This window comes from Podarcis melisellensis (assembly GCF_964234715.1).
Source record: "Podarcis melisellensis genome assembly, chromosome: 16".
Lineage (NCBI taxonomy): Eukaryota > Metazoa > Chordata > Lepidosauria > Squamata > Lacertidae > Podarcis > Podarcis melisellensis.
This window is the reverse complement of record NC_138533.1, coordinates 23,352,256-23,371,864: the sequence shown is the minus strand read 5'-3', so window position 1 is coordinate 23,371,864 and position 19,609 is coordinate 23,352,256. Positions and strand designations below refer to the sequence as shown.

Here is a 19,609-nt window from a genome sequence, read left to right as displayed (position 1 = left end):
TCAAAGAGAAGGTTTGTGAAAAGGCATTTGTATAAATTTAGATTTGGGAGAAATGTGAGTTAATTACTGTTTTTATTTGTGAAAATATAACTGTGAAAAATTAACAAAAATTTTTTTTTACAAAAAAGGAGACAAACACCTTCTGTTTGGCACATTCAGTATTATTTTTTATAGAAAAAGAGGTGCTGGAACTCACCATGAACACCTCCCTTGTTCTCTTATAATGGCTACGGAGCCCACCTTGAGAAGTGCCAGAACTGAGTTCTGGTGAGTTCCGGCTTAAAAAAAACCTGATCCAGTTTATGTGGTTCATTCGGTATAATGGCCTGAATGCCGAAAGCTGGAGACAACCGAAGACTGGGAAAGTGAGAAAGGAGCCAAAATGGACAGATCTGCCCATCCACCCCACACAGCGCTACAGTTCCCCGCACCCTTAACAAGTTATGGTCCCCAACATCTTCAATGGCTGTCAAAGTAGTATAACAGTGTTTTAAATGGGATGCGACCTTGGTTAGCCATTTTGTCTCCCCCTCCCTCCTCCGGAGGTGCTACGACATCAGAACTACCACACGGGTAAGGATCATGCACTGAACTTTCATTTGCTTAGCATCTTCCGCTACACCAAGAGACATCTAGGCCCCCGTAGGGTGGGAACTGGGGCCCGGGTCTTCGTTATCCTGTGTGTCTTCTTTTCTGACTCTCGGCTGGGCCAGCAAAGGTGCGTTCAGAACTGAGGATGTGCTGGCTGGGCTGGCGCTTTGGATAGAATCAGTCAGACCGTTGTCAACAGTCCTGGAAGAGAAAGAGAAACCGCTCCCGTGAGGAATCCCTAATATCTTATGACCACAACGCATCTGCACTTCCATCGTAGGCCCCATTGACACCACACAGTCATGGCTCCCCCCAAGGAATCATGGGAGCTGCCGTCCGTTCAGGTTGCTGAGCCTCATTAGAATTCCTGCTCCATGACTGCAGTCATGGGATTGTTGTCTATCACATGACGGTGTATGTTTTGACTCCACAGAGTGGGAAGTGACGGAGACAGGATGTTTGTGTTACTGTGTTCTGTGAAGTGGGACTATTGTCCTTTGTTCTTTTTCTCTTTGCTGTCTGATGCTAGAGAGAGAGGGACCCATGTTGCAGTGCTCCGTGTGTGTTTATATGTAAATAAAGTAGATTAGCCAAAATGCTGAGTTGCTGAAGTCTGTTGCTCAAGCTGCGAAGACTCTGTGGACCACTAAGTGTGCTGGTGGCAGTTGGCATCGGTCACTGTGATGTTTGGGCTGAAGAAAACTTTTTAAGTTCCCGAATGAAAGACCAGCAGGGAGAGAACATGCAAGTCAAGCACGTGTCTCTACCAGGGTCCTACTTGAGTGTAGGCCGAACTCCTGACACTTATCCCCCTCAGGGAGCTACCATTCCCAGAGTTCGCTGGGCAGAGGGATTGCTAGTTGGACTACTCTGGAAATTGTAGCATTGTGATGGGGCATTGGAATTCTTCTAATCCCCAGTTTTGTGTTTTGATATGGCATTTTGTCTTTTTATATTGTGATTTTATGTTGTAACCGCCCTGAGACCTGTGCGTATAGGGCAGTACAGTGGTACCTTGGTTCTCAAACTTAATCCGTTCCAGGAGTCCGTTCGAATCCCAAAACTGTTCCAAAACCAAGACGCTGCTACTGATTGGCAGCAGGAGCTTCCTGCACTCAAGCGGAAGCAGCATCAGATGTTCAGCTTCCAAAAAATGTTCACAAACTGGAACACTTACTTCCGTGTTCGTGGCATGCGGGAGCCGATTTGTTTGACAACTAAGCCATTCGAGAACCAAGGTACCACTGTATACAAATTTAATAAAAACAACAACTATCAGCACCCTTTGCAAACTACAGTTCCCATGATTCTTCTGTGGGTTGGAGCCATGACTGTTTCAAGTGCTATTAATTAAACAACTGTTTTAAAGTGGATTTGTTAAAGACTGCTTTTTAGGTACAGTGCTACCTCGGGTTACATACGCTTCAGGTTACATACGCTTCAGGTTACATACGCTTCAGGTTACATACGCTTCAGGTTACAAACTCCGCTAACCCAGAAATATTACCTCGGGCTAAGAACTTTGCTTCAGGATGAGAACAGAAATCGTGCTCCGGTGGCACAGCTGCAGCAGGAGGCCCCATTAGCTAAAGTGGTGCTTCAGGTTAAGAACAGTTTCAGGTTAAGAACGGACCTCCAGAACAAATTAAGTACTTAACCCGAGGTACCACTGAATATCAACGTGTTTTAGCTTTTGTTGTGGTTTCATATTGGTTTCCTGAAAGCAGCCCCCCCCCAAAAAGGACCCCTGCTACCACCTCATCTTTGGCAGCGTCGTTGTCCTCTGCCTGGGCCAGGGATCCACGGAGTACAGAGCCCAGGCAACTTCCCTGCCGCCACCGCTTCCTCCAGCTCGGCTCTTGGCCATACGCGTTCGCCTCAGCAGGAAGGAAGAGGCATCACCCAGAGGCGTCCGCGGCTTCAGATTGGCTGCAGGAGCTTCCTGCAGCCAATCTGAAGCCACGCCGGTTTAGCATGGGGACTGACAGAGCGGGCAGCAGGATCCGCAAGGTTCGCGGGCTGGATTAATGAGCCCAGTGGGCCACATCCAGCCCCCAGGCCTTAGTTTGCCGACCCCTGATTTAGGGCCTGTCTCAAGGCCATGGGATTTTTCTAGCAGAAGTGCCTCAGAGATGCCACACAGGCCAGCTCTTTGTGCCCATTGTCAAAACAAAACACCTCCTTGCACAGGCAGAGTGAGGACCAGGAATGTGTGCACAACCTCGAAAGAGAAACTCTACCTCGGAAAAGTGGAGGGTTTCGCCCTGCTGAAGGTGTTGCTACCCAGGAATGAGGAACGGCAGCCACCGGGGCTCAGCATAATGGGATGCAGGTCGACTGTACTGCTAAAAACGAAGAAAGGAAATGGTTTTCTATTGTGTTATGTCTCACCTTTCCCACCAAATGGTGCTCAAGGTGGCTAACCATCAACCACACAAGCACATTTAAAACATATTAATTACCCCCAAAGTATCCTGGGAACTGTCTTTTCCCCATTATAAAACAATATCCCAATGTTTCTGTTATGTACTGAAGTTCTCACCCTGGGCCAGCAGGGGGATACTGTAGATAGTTATGCAAATAAGGGATCGAAAGTGACGTTTAGTGATCAGATAGCTTTAGAAAATTGTTACAATTATGTGTACTGGAGCTCTATATAAGCAGGCTGACTGAACCCTTCAGTTCAGTTCTGTTCTGGCCTGTGAATAAACAAGAGCTGTTTGAAGAATCGCGGTGTCGTCTGATATGTTCACCCACAACTTAACATCGGAGTTCCAGCCCTTCGCAACCAGACAACACGAACTCTCGACTCATCGCAGCTGTCTGCATTGTCATGCATTGTGGGATGGCCTTGCCACTTTGACAACCCCTTCCCTGCCCACCTTGCCCTTCAATCAGCTCCCACCTCTTTTGATTGACTGGTGATATGCCAACCTGGGGCTGCTTCAAGTCCACGTTCAGAGAACCCATCGATCTCTCTGCCTGTTTGGAGGTGGAGAGGGAAGGCTCGTTACGCCCAGTCCACCAAAATGGACAGATTTGTTGATTTCCAACTGGGGGTGGGGGCAGGCAAAGCATCTTGGCACTAACCTGCTTTGGGTAAGGACCAAAGACTTTGGGCATAGCTGCAACAACCTGCTCCGGAAGCCTGGCATGGCCTGGCATGGTCTTCCTTGCCCGTCTCTCCAACTGTGATGCCCTCTTGGCCGCTGAAAAGGAGTTTAAAAAAAGTAGTTTGTTATGGGTGCCGGGAGTTGTTGTCCTGCGATGGATAAGTTCCAGAACCCAGGATTCCTCGGGAAAGAAGGAACCACGTCTTCAGAGGCATGGCATGTCCACAGCCTCTCCTGGCTGGAGCAAAGTCCAGAAGTAGCCCCTTCCCAGCCCTTCTACCTAGAGGAAGGCAGGACCAACCAAAAGCATAGTTGCTGGCCTTCTGCATCTCCCGTTTCAGCTGTTCCACCTCTTCCTGAATCTCCTCCATTTCCATTGAGTTGCTGTGTTTGAATAGTGAAGAGATCTTGGCCTGGAAGAGAAGGGTTGGCTGGTTTGAAGATAGGCTGGGCACTATAGCAGGGCTGGAGAAACCTATCCTGACCTGTCACAATAATAATCATAATCATAATCATAATTTATTTATTCCCCACTCATCTGGCTGAGTTTCCCCAGCCACTCTGGGCGGCTCCCAATCGAGTGTTAAAAACAATACAGCAGTAAATATTAAAAACTTCCCTAAACAGGGCTGCCTTCAGATGTCTTTTAAAGATAAGATAGCTGTTTATTTCCTTGACATCCACAGGGCGGGCGCCACTACCGAGAAGGCCCTCTGGTTCCCTGTTACCTCCCTTCTCGCAATGAGGGAACCGCCAGAAGGCCCTCGGTGCTGGACCTCAGTGTGCAGGCTGAACGATGGGGGTGGAGACTCTCCTTTAGGTATATGGGGCCGAGGCCGTTTAGGGCTTTAAAGGTCAGCACCAACACTTTGAATTGTGCTCGGAAATGTACTGGGATACTGCCGCCTCCACAGGCCAAGCAGGACAGGTGGGTGGGACAAACCCCCCGTCAATCACCTGCTGTCAGGTGGGGTTGCCCAGCCTGGTGGGTTTGTGTGGGGATTAGATGCAGGGCTAAGAATGGAATACACTCAATTTTTGTTGTAGAGTGGTACCTCTGGTTACGTACTTAATTCGTTCCGGAGGTCTGTTCTTAACCTGAAACTGTTCTTAACCTAAAGCACCCCTTTGGCTAATGGGGCCTCCCACTGCTGGCGCATGATTTCTGTTCTCATCCTGAAGCAAAGTTCTTAACCAGAGGTACTATTTCTGGGTTAGCAGAGTCTGTAACCTGAAGCGTATGTAACCTGAAGCATATGTAACCCGAGGTACCACTCTCTATATTAGCAACCCACTCATGTGGATTATTGGGATGGGGTGGCACTCTGAGACTTCATTCGATGCAAAATGCTGCTGTTAAACACTCGACTGGCACAATGTCTTGGGCTCAGGTGAGGCATCTCAGGACCCTGAACTGGGGTTTAGCCTCCACTGTGCTGAATCATCCATGTCTGGAAGCAGCCAGTTTACTATGAAGAGTGAAAGAGAACTTCTAAATACAAACGAGGCACAAAAGAGGGAAGCCTCAAAATGCAGAAAACTTCCATTTTGAGGCTTGCCTCTTTTTTTGTCTTTTGACCCTCTTTTCCAGACATCTCGAGGTGTTCCGAGCTTTACCTTCAAGTAGGACGCCATACCCGCCTCCTCACTCTCCAGCTGCTTCCTCTTGCGCACAATCGACTCGCAGATTCCTGGGTTCTGCTCCATTTTGGCATAAAGATCCTGCAGGGATTTTTGGGTGTACGTCAGAGATTGCTTTTCAAAGTCCTCTGGGGAAATCCGCTTGCAGAAAGAGACGTAGAGCGGGGATTCGTTGTCAAATTCACCCAAGGTCTCCATCTTATCCCTGGAGAAGAAGGTAAAGAAGTTCTTGATTTTAATTATTTAAGTAATTTATTATTTTAGTAATCGCCTTCCACAGTCTCTTTTTTATGATTTTCAGTTTTATACATTTCAATAATTTTACAATCGTTTTAACGTTGCAAAACTTGAGTTCCTTCCCCCTCTTTCTGCGGTTCCTTCATTTTGGTTTTTTTTTTTATATTTTCTGCATATTCCAAATTAACTTACGTAATTTACTCATTTACTCATGTACTATAAATATATATTCTTATGTAACTGCAGGTTATTACAACAATCCTGCCAACGTTCTGATCTGTTTACATTTTATTTGCAAATATTCAATAAACCATTTCCATTCTTTTATAAAAAGTTTGTTATCTCGATTTCTTATTTTTCAGGTAAGTTCTGCCATTTCCACATATTCCATGAGTTTTTGTATCCATTCTTCTTTTGCTGGGACTTCTTCTTCTTTCCATTTTGGGGCAAGTAACATTCTTGTCACTGTAGTCCCATACATGAATAAATTTCTATACAATTTGGGTAGTTCTGTTCCTATAATCCTCAGAAAAGAAAGCTTCTGGGTTGTGTGTTTTTTTTACAAACATTATTTTAAACATCTTTTTCAATTCGTTATATATCATTTCCCAGTCTCAAGGCTGTTTACATATATACCTGTTTGTGTGCATTCTTGAAGATGTGGAGACGGTCACCAACTTGGATTGCTTTAAAGGGGGATTAGACAAAAAATCATGGAGGGGAAGGCAACCCATGGCTATATTCTGCCTTTATGGTTGGAGACAGTCAACGGCAGCGCCAGAAATGAATTTCGTGGTGTGGCAAGGGGTCACAGAAAGGGCAAAGTATATTTCTAAGTGGTGAGCTTTGTCCCACAGGCTACCATTGTTTGCATTTCTTAGTACAGAAAGTATGGGTCTGATGTGTAGAGATCTTTCCTATTCTAATTAATTCAAGAGGGTTCTGGAAGCTTCTCTGTGTGAAAGAGGCAAGCGGAAGGTTCATGATGTTTGGGTTATTCCAGGCTTCCTCAACCTCGGGCCTCCAGATGTTTTCAGACTACAATTCCCATCATCCCTGACCACTGGTCCTGCTAGCTAAGGATCATGGGAGTTGTAGGCCAAAAACATCTGGAGGGCCAAGGTTGAGGAAGCCTGGTTATTCCTTCAGAGAAGCTGGTTTAAACTGATTATCTCTTTCTGTGAAGATCATGCTGACTATAATAATAAGCCAGAAGGACCCTGGGTCTAAACTATCTCTCTTTTCCTTCTGGTGTGGTGTTCTGTATGCTTAGTGTTAAGGTTTAGACTTATTATAAGTTCTTGTAAGTTTAAGTCTGCCGCAACTGGATTTCTTATGGACAGTGCCAGTCCTGAACGCATTGGATTTGTGACCATTATTCTCATTTGCCTTCAGCAGCAGTAAAGCTCTGCTGGATGAAATACAATTGCCTCTGGTCTATTTTTGGGGAATCCTGCAACGTGTTTAAGTTGTTACTCTGCTAACTATACGTTGGAATCTGCTCTGGATCAATACTGAGTAGAGTTCCACGACAACTGTATCTGAAAGAAAAATAACAGCAGTGGAGGGGCAGGTGGAGTGGAGCTTCTTGGGGTTTTTTTCTGGGAGGAGGGGGCTCTGTCTCTGTCCATTGAGGCAGTATGATTCTGAATGCCAGTTCCTGGAAACCACTGGAGGGGAGAGTGCTGTTGTGCGTAGGTCCTGCTTGTGGATTTCACATTGGGGCATGCTGGGCAAAATGGGCCATTGGGCTGGTCCAGTAATCAGTCTCTTCTTGGATTCTTATGCTTTCAGGTTTTGCGGGGGGTGGGGGTTCATCATGACTATGGCCTATGTGGAAGAATTAAAAGGCCCTCCCTGTGTGCAGCAGTTGCAAACTGGAACGGGGCCTTTCACAGCTGTCTAGGCACATTAAATGCAGTCACGTATTTGTCATGGGGTCCAGTTTTCCCCATTTCAGGTTTTTGATTGCAACCTCAATCAGAACGAATGTGAAACGGCGAATGTACAGATTGATAAGAAAGACCGGAACAGAAAATGGAAGAGTTAGTTTTAAAATGTTAGCGCCAGCAAAAAATATGGGGGAAATGCTCTGGAAATTATATTACGATGTTATCTAAGTCCCTAGTTATTGAGCGGAATATACGACTACAAATCTGCCATGCTGGAAAGGATAGCAAGAAATAAGCTCTTTCTATATAACATGCAGTGGAGTTGCAGCGTAAGGAGGAAATTTCGGTCAGCCGAGTTCAGGAATATGGGTGTCATTACAAAATGCTTTATAACTATTGGACTGAGGCTAGTATTACTGTCTATTATTTACTGCTGAAATATGCAACAGAACTTATGTAAGAAACGTTGAGGAGTTTCTTGTTAGCAAAAGTTTACTTAGCAATAGCAGAGAACTCTGGTCACATTTAGACCATGCATTTAAAACATTATGATGCCATTTTAAATAGGCAAAACTGCTCCCCCCCAAAAAAAAAATATATTGTGGGAGCTGTAGTTTGTTAAGGGTGCTGAGAGTTCTTAGGAGACCTCCCTATTCCCCTACCAGAGCTACAATTCACAGAGTTCCCTGGGAAGAGGGATTGATTGTTAAACCACAGAATTGTAGCTCTGTGAAGGGAATAGGGGACTTCTAACCACTCTTAGTACCATTAGCAAACTACAGCTCCCAGAATTCTTTGGGGGGAAGCCATGACACTTTAAAATGTCATCACACTGTTTTAAATGCATGGCATGAAGGTGGCGTTAGTGTTGCTTAGGGGTAGGCAACCTAAGGCCCGGGGGCCGGATGCGGCCCAATTGCCTTCTAAATCCTAACTGTGGACAGTCCAGGAATCAGTGTGTTTTTACATGAGTAGAATGTGTCCTTTTATTTAAAATGCATCTCTGGGTTATTTGTGGGGCCTGTCTGGTGTTTTTACAAGAGTAGAATGTGTGCTTTTATTTAAAATGCATCTCTGGGTTATTTGTGGGGCCTGTCTGGTGTTTTTACAAGAGTAGAATGCGTGCTTTTATTTAAAATGCATCTCTGGGTTACTTGTGGGGCATAGGAATTCGTTCATTCCCCCCCCCAAAAAAAATATTGTCCAGCCCACCACATGGTCTGAGGGACGGTGGACCAGCCCACAGCTGGAAAAGTTTGCTGACCCCTGGTGTTGCTCCTTGGAGAACCCAGCAAGGAGGGAAGTGAGGGGGAAAACCAGAATTAGTTGCCCATGCCTCTCATTGGCTGAGGCTCCTCCTGACAACTGGTTGGACATTAGGTGGGTCATTAGCCCAATGCAGCAGGCTCTTCTTATATTCTTAAGAGGCAAAGACTCACTCATAACTCCTTCTGTGTTCAATGGGAGTTACTCCCCATGAAGTGTGTGCAGGATTACAGACAAAACCTTAGAGCGGATGCAGTGACTCCCGCAAAGGCAAACGACTAACTAAAGTGGTACCTCTATTTGGCAGGTGTTACTTATTCCCAAAGGCTTTTATAGAACTGCAGTAGCCAAGTAGCTGATGCTTGGGGCCAGCTAGCCAGGAAAGGAGGTGCAGTTTTGACTCTGAGGTGGCTGGTAGAGAGCAGCTTTGCAAGCCAACCCATTCTGCTCTGATGCCCTATAGCTCCCAGCCTCAGGAGGAATTGTGACATCAGAGGCAGATGAGCCAATCCCTTACGTGTCCCAATTGTTGCCTCCAGCTGTGCAATTGTGGCATCACAGATCAAAAGCAGCCAATCATCATTCCCAGCACCAGCTATCAATGGCTGCTAGCCTTGATGGTTATGTTCTACCTCCGCCGTAAAGGCAGTGCGCTTTTGGGTACCAGCTGTTGGAATAACAAGCCGGGAGACCACTGTTGCTCTTTGACCCATCTAGTCCAGCATCCTGTTCTCACAACGACCAGCTTCCTGGGGTTCACAAATATTATAAGGCAACTGCCTTCTACTGAACCAGACCATTGGGTCCATCTAGGTCAGCAGTCTTTACACTGACTGGCAGCAACTCTCCAGGGTTTTAGACAGGTGTCTCTCCTAGTCCTGTCTGGAGATTGAAGCTAGGGCCTTCTACATGCAAGGCGAATGCTCTGTCAACCTAGCATTGCTTTTAAAGTCCTCATGAAAATTCACCAGCATTTTATAGGGAATTTCTCTTAATATTTTGATTTTTAATGCTATTTTTGCCCAATACAGTGGTACCTTGGGTTAAGTACTTAATTCATTCCAGAGGTCCGTACTTAACCTGAAACTGTTCTTAACCTGAAGCACCACTTTAGCTAATGGGGCCTCCCACTGCTGCCGTGCCGCCGGAGCACGATTTCTGTTCTCATCCTGAAGCAAAGTGCTTCAGGTTAAGAACAGTTTCAGGTTAAGTACGGACCTCTGGAATGAATTAAGTACTTAACCTGAGGTACCACTGTATTTTATTTTTGCAAATTACTGGGCTGGTGAACTGCACTGCGAAATTTGGAGAAGGGCAAATTGCAAAGGACACCTGTGTTTCGGCTCCCATATCGTTTCACTGTTATGCATGTTGGGGAAATGAATCAAATTTCTTCCCCATCTGATGAACTGCTGACTGTCCACAATTTGCTGGGATATAAAGTGACCACTTTCCAAGGATACAAGGCAGAGTGTATGGAAACCATGACATCTGTGTCAAGCTGAATATTTGCAAATACAGCAGGGGGCGGGAGATAATACAACACAGTTTTAGATGCCTGCTTTTATTTTATTCATGACTCAGGAAGCAATCCCTTTGCTGTAGAAAACACACAACGGCTTGATGGACCTTGTCTCAATCTCTCCAGTGGTCCGCCAAAGGATCAGCATGCGTGAGAAGCGGCAGCGAGGGCCTTGCATGGTTTGTAGCACAAACATCACTTGCAGTGTTTGCTCGTGTCCAGCTGTTTATATTCCTCTTGGTATGGAGCCCCTGCAAAGCAGATCGCCGCACTACGGTCGCAGTCGCAGACGAACGCCGCACATTCATCGTTGTCATCTGAAGCAGGAAAAGGGCAAGAACGAACTGGGTGACTTCTCGGGAGAAGGGCCTTAGCCAAGTGGAAGGGTATCTGCCTTGTATGCAGAAGGTCCCAGGTTAAATCCCTGGCATCTCCAGGTAGGGGTGCAAGAGACGCCCTGCCTAAAATCCCGGAGAGCCACTGCCAGTCAGTGCAGACAACACTGGACTACATGGACCAATGGTCTCACTCAGTATTAGGCAGCATCCTATTTAATTCAGTTTCTTTCTTTTTTTAAAGAACCCTAAATTCTAGAATCCTGATTTGTTTTTACGGGAAGGTTTGTAGCTCTGTTATAGAGCATCTGCTTTGCTCTCCTTGACTGAGATCTTGCACAAGCTCCACTACTGAAGATAAACGTGGGGTACCTTTGAAGTTGACTTGGAAACTGCAATTAATCCAGAATGCAGCAGCTAGACTGGTGACCAGGAGTGGCCGCCGAGACCATATAACAACAGTCCTAAAAGACCTACATTGGCTTCCAGTACGTTTCCGAGCACAATTCAAAGTGTTAGTGCTGACCTTTAAAGCCCTAAACGGCCTCAGCCCAGTATACCTGAAGGAGCGTCTCCACCTCCATCGTTCAGCCTGGACACTGAGGTCCAGCTCCGAGGGCCTTCTGGCGGTTCCCTCACTGCGAGAAGTGAAGTTACAGGGAACCAGGCAGAGGGCCTTCTCAGTAGTCGCACCCACCTGTGAAATGCCCTCCTGGCAGATGTTAAGAGTTAAGCAACAATAGTTTTTTTTTTTGTAGACACCTGGAAGCAGCTATGTTCCAGGAAGCTTTTAATGTTTGATGCTATATTTTGTCGGCAACTGCCCAGAACGGCTGGGGAAATCCAGTCAGATGGGCAGGATATTAGAAATAAATTATAATTATATTATTATTATTAATTATTATTATTATCATTATCATTATTATTATCATTATCATCATCATTATTAACAAAAGCCCTGCTTGACCAGGCCAAAGGCCCAAATAGTCCAGCATCCTGTTCTCACAATGGCCACTCAGATGCTTGTGGCAGGATCCAAGCACAAGAGTCCTCTCCCTCCTGTGGCTTCTAGCAATTAGCATTTAGAAGCATTGCTACCTCTGACCATGGAGGCAGAACATAGTCACTTTGGCTAGTAGCCATTGATAGCTTTCCCCTCCCCAAATTTGTCCAATATTCTCTGAAAGCCACCTCTTTAACTCTGGGATGGAGTACCTGCAACCAGTGCTATTTTTCTAGAAAAAGAGGTATCGGAACTCACTATGAACGCCTCCCTTGTTCTCTTATCATGGCCAAGGCGCCCACCTGGGAAACGCCAGAAGTTCTGGCTGAAAAATAAAGCCCTGTAACCATACAGATGTCAACCCAACACCTGCTGACCATTGGCCACACTGTCTGGGAGGGGGGGAGATGCTGGGAGTCCAGCATTATCGAGATGGCCAGGAACTGTGTCCATCCCTGATTTAAGACAGTGGGGATTTAATTTGGAAACTGAACTAGGCCCTCTGACATAGCCAAAGCAGGGTGGAGGCTGAATTTACCGCTGCAGGTGATATCACTGCCTGAACAGCTGTAGGCGTAGGTCTTGGTGTATGGGTTGTCTATGAGGAATTTGCACTCGGAATGCTTCTTGGCCTCACCGTAGCAGTTGTCGTGGATCTGGCAGCACCTATTCGAAAATTAGAAACATTTGAGTTGATTCAACGAGCTTGGGAGACACTTAGGAGCTGCCTTGTTTAGTGAAGGAACGTTGATTTCTCTAGACAACATCACAGCACACATTTAAAGCACACCAATCCACTTTAACCAGAAGAAAACAATGCAACGATCAGTAAGTATAGTTAAAAGCAAATACTCAAAAACAGTTAAAATCAAGGATAAGGTAAAAGGCCATATTGAAACACATGTCAACATTCTATGCCACACTAAAATATTAAGTTAATACAACTGCAGAACAGGTATTATGTGGCATCTCTAACAGTGCCACTTCCACAGATCGAAGCAGTGAAGTGGGCACATACCGTTATCAGGGTAAGGTGATCTCGCAGGTAAACTGGTTCCAAGAGGTTAAGGGCTTTATATACTAAAAGTTGTTGCTGTATGTAGATAGATCCCTAGATCCAAGTGGGGCAGAATACCCTCCAATAAGAGAGAGCCACAGCAGAGGTTTTAAAACACAAAAACACACAGCAAAGTGAAGAGCGGGAATATACGCTGTTAGAACTTTTAAATATCCCATTTTTAAGTCACTTGTGTACAGCACTTGCCCTTTCTATCCCTTTAGAACAACAGAGACCACACTATTTGATAAGTTTAAAAGAATAGTTTACTTACACACTTCAAAGGTCAAATTCATGTGCTTTTCCATGCAGCAGCCAGAAAAATGCAGGTAAAAAGGCTAAGTTTACAAAATATGGCAAATGTTTCTGAACACACTTTCTGAGCTGGGAGCAATCAAGCTCAGACATCCTCTCTGATCGGCTTCACATAGTAGAAGTGAACAATCAACAGAAAGAAGGCAAAGAAAAAAAAAATCCTAACTGCCTACTGGAGGTGAGAGGGTGTGACCTGGTCAAGTCTAGCAACAACAGCTTATTCTGTGGTCTTAACCCCTTAATGCATTAACCCGAACTAAACATGCTAGTTATATGAGGCCGCATTTCCCACAAGAGCAAGATCTTGAACTTGGCCTGGTAGAAAATGAGCAACCAGTACACATCACTTAGCAGAGTTTTATATGCTGACAAGCCCTCTCTTCTGCCAGCAACCATGCTGCAGCATTCTGCTGTAGTTGCAGCTCTCAATTTAAGTGCAAGGTAAGCCCCAAAGAGAGCAAATTTTTAAAGGAAGATCTGTTGCAGTAGAGTCCACTTTAAGTGTAGAAAACTGAAGTTCTGGTATGTTCTTAAACCCCTCCTGACCACCTGCAGATGCCCTAATAAAATTAGGAGGTGCAAAGCCTTGGAACACGTTGGGGACAGGGCGGGCAGAGGACAAAGATGAGAAATTTGCTTACTTGTCCAGCTCATCGACCGGTGTCCCGCTGCCCCCCAAGCCACAGTAGCAACCATAGTCTGCATAATCCTTCAGTGGGTCACTGCTGGGAATGGTACATTTGATCATGTTATGGAACTGCAACAAGTTCCTAGGGATGGAGGCCGTGTCCGAGCCTACTAGAAGGGAGACATAAACTTCCCACAAGAAGAGTTCGGTTAGGGTTAGGTTGGCATTTCCCAGGCTTCTGAGAGCTGAAGCATAATCCTGCCTGCTAAACGCAAGCTGGAAAGTAACCCCCCCCCCAGGGTGCATTCCTGAGGCCAGCCTGCCCTTCGGTCTCCAAGTTTGACCGTGCCAAGGCCCCTTGCTGAATGACCACCCAGCCAGCACTCGCTCACTCCTCTCTTGGCATGCCGCATTCCCTGGACGGTGGGAACAGATCAGGCCCATGGATGGGGGAGGCGGGCAAGGGGCGACCCCAGCACAACCTGCCCCAGCGCTCCTCTCTGTGAGTGTCAGGGGGGTTCGCCTGCCAAGGGCTCCATCAGCTGGCTGCGTTCCCCTCTGCACAGCTGGACAGGTGATGCAATGCAGCCCTGCTTGGCTTTGGTAGTGGGTCGCTCTTGCAGTGTTGGCGACTTGGTCAGGGAACACATCAGGCAATGGAGGTGGTGTGCCAAAGGTACCATGAATTGTTAACCAAGAAGCATCCTTCAGAGGGAACCCAGTTAATAAAGGAATTTATCCCCCGCCCCCAACACAGCATATCCACTTCCCGTTTCAGTAGGAACACCCATTCATCCCTTAAGAGCCACAACTTACTTGATGCCAAGATGAGGAACCGAGCAAGGTTCATCCTGTCGGCTGTTAAGTCCTCGCAAGAAGGGTTTTCCTGTAGGGCGTTTGGCCTCTTTATACCTTCGCTTTCACCTTGGTCCCTGGCAAAATTCAAGATAAGATACCTGGAGGTTTGTGTGTGTTTACCTTTATATAAGTGTTGCCCAGGTGATCTGTGATTAAACCAAGGCCACCTGAAAGCCAGCCATCTTATTTTCCGGGACTCCGCTTAGCTATCAGCTTTCCCACAGAAGAATGTTCTTGTTTTAAACTTTTGGGGCACGGTGTGTCAGGTGCTGGTGGGTAACAGCTCTGCAGACCAAAATGGGACTCCTTTTGGGCTTGTTACCCCATGGGCTGGAGGTTCCCCATGCCTGCTATATGGGGCCACCCACAACTGCAGAGAAAATTGTTCATACTGTTGGTTAAATCTCCTGGGAGTTGGTTTTCCAAGGACTGCTAAACTTGAGATCCTTTCAACCTGAGAGTTGCTGGGGATTGGACCTGGGAACTTCTGTGTGCAAAGCAGATGTTCTACCACTGAACCATTGGTCCATCTAGTGCTTTATTACCTACACTGACTGGCAGCAGAGTCCAATGTATGATATTCCTTATCCTGAGGACTGAATCTTAGGCCTTCTGCACACAAAGCAGGTGGTCAATTTTATTGTATATAGCCAAAGGCCTTTACAATGGACAAGAGAGAATAAAAGGAGAACTTTCCTCTAAGATCATACACGTAACCTGTCAGGGAACTGCCATCGGCTCAGAGGCGAGAAATAGAAGGGCAGTTGTGTTACAGGGAGCCTCCGAAAATCTTGCGAAGCAGTTCCTCTTCCAGGGAGGAGAAAAGCCCACCTCTAGGGGGGAAGAGGTGCAGGAACCAGGGGATGCTGGTGAGAGCCTTAACACCGCTTCTGGGCAGGCCAGACAGGAGGGAAACATGCCCATGCCATAGCTCATCCTGCTCAGTAGTTTGAGGTGCAGAGAGGGGAGGAGGCGTTTGGCGGTAACGAAACTCTTATGTTGGGGGAGGTCCAAAAAGAGACCACTCCCGGATTCTGCTAGCGATTGAGCCAGACATGAGCTTTGGGGCTCTTCACTGTAAATACCTGTAAAACACAGGTTGGAGTCCTGCCTGGTTACTCTCGAGCAACCACAACAGCCATCTGACATAACCTGTAGCAGTTTACAACATGAAAAGAAATTTACAACATTAAGACTGGAGTGCCTTCACATAGCTGGAACGCCGCTTCGTGGCTGCCAGTGCAAATTTGATTCCTTGGTGTGTAAATATAAATGTTTATCTGCTAGGAGTTCAACTGTCATTTCCTGTGCGGACCGACCTGGAAGCCAGTTAAGAATTGGCGACATAAATTTTGCTCTGGCCGTTGTATACAGGGGGCAAATCAGCAGATAGTGTGTAATGTCCTCTACGTGATTGCATCCAGATATACATTTGCGATCCATAAGGGGAATTCCCTGAAATCTCCCCTCTAAATATGAGGAGGGCATCTGCTAGAATCTTAGTTCTGCAAAAGTCCTGTGTAGTTGTGGGAAGGTCAGAGTCTCAAGGTAACAGGGCCTTGAGTGATGGGTCTTAATTTGGGGGTACCAAGTAGAGTAACGGGTGACAATGATGGATGCTCTGTCTTACATTGGCATCCTGATCAAAAATCCAGTTTCTAAGGTCACGTGGGCTAAGGGCTAAGTAGTTCTCCATTTGAAGATTATAAACCCTGAGCTTATTTTGGCACTTTCGTACCCAGCCCGCCTCCTGGTCTTCCACTGAGCTAAACCCAACCCAACAACATCTGGGAAGCCACAGGTTCCTCATTCCTAGTCTACTATCGAGTGTATAACATGATGCACAGGGGGGAGAAAGTGAATAAAGGAAAGCTTTTCTCCATCTCTCATAACTCTAGAACTCGGGGCCATCCATTGAAACTGAAAGGTGGAAGGGTTCAAGACAGACAAAACTCCCGCAAGAGGGAGTCACCGCCACCGGGATTCTCTGTGCACAAAAATGGAAGGAAGAAGTTGCAATCAAAGAATGGATAAGTAAGGCGATGGGACTATGCAGAATTGACAAAGTGAACGGCCCAAATAAGAGAACCTAACAATGATGGCTTTGTGGAAGAATGGAAGCCCTTTTTGGACTATTTAAGAAAATATGATGAACTGACAAGAGGGATTAGGACTATGAGCAACAGAAGGATTTAAGAAAACACAGCATCAATGGGACAGAATAAGATGCAGAAGGTGTTGTGCAGTCGAGGGGGAGAAATAAAATGGAAAATGAAGTGGGAAGTTGAAAAAAAAAGACAAATGTATCATGTACTTAAGTAAGGTAAAGGTAAAGGGATCCCTGACCATCAGGTCCAGTCATGACTGACTCTGGGGTTGCGGCGCTCATCTCGCTTTATTGGCCGAGGGAGCCGGCGTACAGCTTCCGGGTCATGTGGCCAGCATGACTAAGCCGCTTCTGGCGAACCAGAGCAGCGCACGGAAACACCGTTTACCTTCCCGCTGGAGTGGTACCTATTTATCTACTTGCACTTTGATGTGTTTTCGAACAGCTAGGTTGGCAGGAGCAGGGACCGAGCAACAGGAGCTCACCCCATCAAGGAATTCGAACCGCCGACCTTCTGATCGACAAGTCCTAGGCTCTGTGGTTTAACCCACAGCAGCATACACGTCTAATTCTTAAAAAATGAAAGAAAAACTACCAAAAAAAGTGGAAGAGAAAAATTCATGGATGAGAAACGTTCACGGATGAGGTGGTGATCAACTATCCACGATGGCGATGTTCTTCCTCCATGCTTGAAAGCAGCAATGTTTTTGAACATTCCTTGCTAGGAATCACAGGCAGCAATGTCTAGGCAACACGATGACCATGTACCTACGCAATAGATAATCTTTATAGAATTCCTTCAAACCATAACAAGTACAAAATGAAATCTTTAGTCTCAAAGTCTCTGAAAATCTTTAAATGAAGTGAGGTACCAGACTTTGTACAATGAAAGACAAGCTGTGAAGCTTTGTGTATTCGGCAAATATGATGCCCAACACTGAACAGTGATTCCGGAGATTGACTACTATTTCTTAGAATTCTTTATCAGCATGGTAGGAGGATATAGAATTGCTTCATAAACCCATCTTATTTCAAATAAATGTATGTAAATGGAAATATCAAATGCTGTGGAACAGTGCTCATGTAATAATCTAGTCACTGCTGACTAAATTACAAAGTCTGGTACCTCGCTTCATTTAAAGATTTTCAGAGACTTTGAGACTAAAGATTTCATTTTGTACTTGCTACCAGACTTTGTAATGTAGTCAGCAGTGAGCACTGTTCCACAGCATTTGATATTTTCATTTACATACATTCATTTGAAATAAGATGGGTTTATGAACCAATTCTATATCCTCCCACCACGCTGACGAAGAATTCTAAGAAATAGTAGTCAATATCCGGAATCACTGTTCAGTGTTGGACATCGTATTTGCCAAATACACAAAGCTTCACAGCTTGTCTTTCATCTTACAAAGTCTGGTACCTCACTTCATTTAAAGATTTTCAGAGACTTTGAGACTATTTGTACTTGTTGTGATTTGAAGGAATTCTATAAAGATTGTCTGTTGCGTACGTACATGGTCATCGTGTTGCCTAGACATTGCTGACGTTCTCTTTGCAACACAGGGGTTAGGAATCACAGGCAGGCAGAGTGCTGCTGGGCTCTCGGTCCTGCTTTTGGGCTCCCCACTAAGGCATCTGATTGGCCGCTGAGAATAGGATGCTAGACTAGATGGGCCGTTGACCTGATCTTATGCTCACTAACCTTGCTGCAGGCTTTGCCCTGACTCTGCTACATTCCACTGAACTGCCAACAGCTTTGCAAACAAAACAGGCAGCTGAGAGGCAAATTACACAATGAACAGGTGGTTGGGTCCCCACACTCCTGCCTTTCTAGGCCTCAGAGGACAAGGCCCGGTTATGCCCATGGCAGGGAACCTTTCCCCAGCTTGAGGGCCACGTTTCCTCCTGTGTGACCTTCTGGGGGCCACACCGACTGCTCCTAGCACAGACCTCTGCCACAAACACACATGGCAATCCATCACTTTCCTCTCGGCCCCCTGAAATGTATACAGCCCACACGGTGCAGCGGTTAAAAGGGTCAGACTTGGACCTGGGAGACCAGGGTTCAAATCCCCATATGTGGCCATGGCTTTGGGCCAGCCATTGTCTCCCAAGCTAACCTTCCTTCCAGGGTTGTTGTGGGGATTAAAGGAGGAAGGGGAGAATCACACGAGCTCCTTGGAGAAAAAGGTGGGGTAGAAATACGATAGAAAAATGATAAATAAGGAATAAGGTAGGGCAGCTAGCGGTGGTAGAAAAAGTCACAGAACATAACAGACAGCGTTAAAGGTAAAGGGACCCCTGACCATCAGGTCCAGTCATGGCTGACTCTGGGGTTGCGGCGCTCATCTCGCTTTATTGGCCGAGGGAGCCGGCGTACAGCTTCCGGGTCATGTGGCCAGCATGACTAAGCTGCTTCTGGTGAACCAGAGCAGCACACGGAAACGCCATTTACCTTCCCGCCTGAGTGGTACCTATTTATCTACTTGCACTTTGATGTGCTTTCAAACTGCTAGGTTGGCAGGAGCAGGGACCGAGCAACAGGAGCTCACCCTGTCACGGAGATTCAAACTGCTGACCTTCTGATTAGCAAGTCCTAGGCTCTGTGGTTTAACCCACAGCACCACCCGCGTCCCTAACAGACAGCGTTAAGAGGGATTAGGGTAAATCCAAAACAAGATTCTCAGTTACTTGGTTTCTGTTTGTTGAATTTCTTTTGCAAGAACAGGGAACATTCCTGGCCCTGGATCTTCATTGTCCATTATGGACAGGTACTACACCTAAACATTTTTGGTCTTCAGCCTAAAAAATAATAAATCACTTCCTTTGGTCTTCCAGACTGCTGTTTCAACAGATCACCTGTTTTTGTGACCTCGGGTTGCTTCAGTTCTCTCCCTGGTCCCCCTTGCATCAACAAAGTACCGGTAGTACTGGGACAAAGTTCACACTCAGGTTTTGTTATGTGCTGTAAGATGTGTTTGATACTACATATTATGTCATTTGTCTCAGTAAAATTCAATATAAAATTATTAATAAAA

General features: G+C 46.0%; 2 protein-coding genes across 6 annotated transcripts; both read right to left on the bottom strand.

Moving 5' to 3' along the window:
* Positions 1 to 574: 574 nt before the first annotated feature.
* Positions 575 to 9,208, bottom strand: LOC309359084 (uncharacterized protein). 4 transcript variants are annotated; one of them, XM_081892550.1, is made up of 7 exons: positions 9,035 to 9,208; positions 5,322 to 5,550; positions 4,006 to 4,117; positions 3,682 to 3,800; positions 3,497 to 3,573; positions 2,832 to 2,936; positions 575 to 792 (listed from the first exon to the last, which is right to left on the bottom strand). In XM_081892550.1, the coding sequence occupies exons 2-7, from the start codon at positions 5,541 to 5,543 to the stop codon at positions 633 to 635; spliced, it is 795 nt and encodes a 264-aa protein (XP_081748676.1). In that variant the 5' UTR covers positions 5,544 to 5,550; positions 9,035 to 9,208; the 3' UTR covers positions 575 to 632. The 4 variants fall into 4 exon arrangements, with proteins under 4 accessions (XP_081748676.1, XP_081748677.1, XP_081748678.1 ...); XM_081892551.1 differs by having other exon boundaries at positions 2,832 to 2,933; XM_081892552.1 differs by having other exon boundaries at positions 3,526 to 3,573.
* Positions 9,209 to 10,288: 1,080 nt separating this feature from the next.
* Positions 10,289 to 16,173, bottom strand: LOC309359088 (phospholipase A2-like). Of its 2 annotated transcripts, XM_081892558.1 has the most exons (5): positions 15,611 to 16,173; positions 14,417 to 15,175; positions 13,614 to 13,788; positions 12,139 to 12,266; positions 10,289 to 10,579 (listed from the first exon to the last, which is right to left on the bottom strand). In XM_081892558.1, the coding sequence occupies exons 2-5, from the start codon at positions 14,448 to 14,450 to the stop codon at positions 10,458 to 10,460; spliced, it is 459 nt and encodes a 152-aa protein (XP_081748684.1). In that variant the 5' UTR covers positions 14,451 to 15,175; positions 15,611 to 16,173; the 3' UTR covers positions 10,289 to 10,457. The 2 variants fall into 2 exon arrangements, with proteins under 2 accessions (XP_081748684.1, XP_081748683.1); XM_081892557.1 differs by lacking the exons at positions 14,417 to 15,175; positions 15,611 to 16,173 and having other exon boundaries at positions 13,614 to 14,230.
* Positions 16,174 to 19,609: the final 3,436 nt, after the last annotated feature.

Coding starts and splice junctions, on each gene's coding strand:
- LOC309359088 (XM_081892557.1), bottom strand. CDS start 14,044: ATGGGCCTGATCTGTTCCCACCGTCCAGGGAATGCGGCATGCCAAGAG. Junction 12,267..13,613: donor CCGGTCGATGAGCTGGACAA/GTAAGCAAATTT, acceptor ATTTTCGAATAG/GTGCTGCCAGATCCACGACA. Junction 10,580..12,138: donor CAGTGATATCACCTGCAGCG/GTAAATTCAGCC, acceptor TTCCTGCTTCAG/ATGACAACGATGAATGTGCG.
- LOC309359084 (XM_081892550.1), bottom strand. CDS start 5,543: ATGGAGACCTTGGGTGAATTTGACAACGAATCCCCGCTCTACGTCTCT. Junction 4,118..5,321: donor GTATGGCGTCCTACTTGAAG/GTAAAGCTCGGA, acceptor CTTCTCTTCCAG/GCCAAGATCTCTTCACTATT. Junction 3,801..4,005: donor GGCCAGCAACTATGCTTTTG/GTTGGTCCTGCC, acceptor ACTCCTTTTCAG/CGGCCAAGAGGGCATCACAG.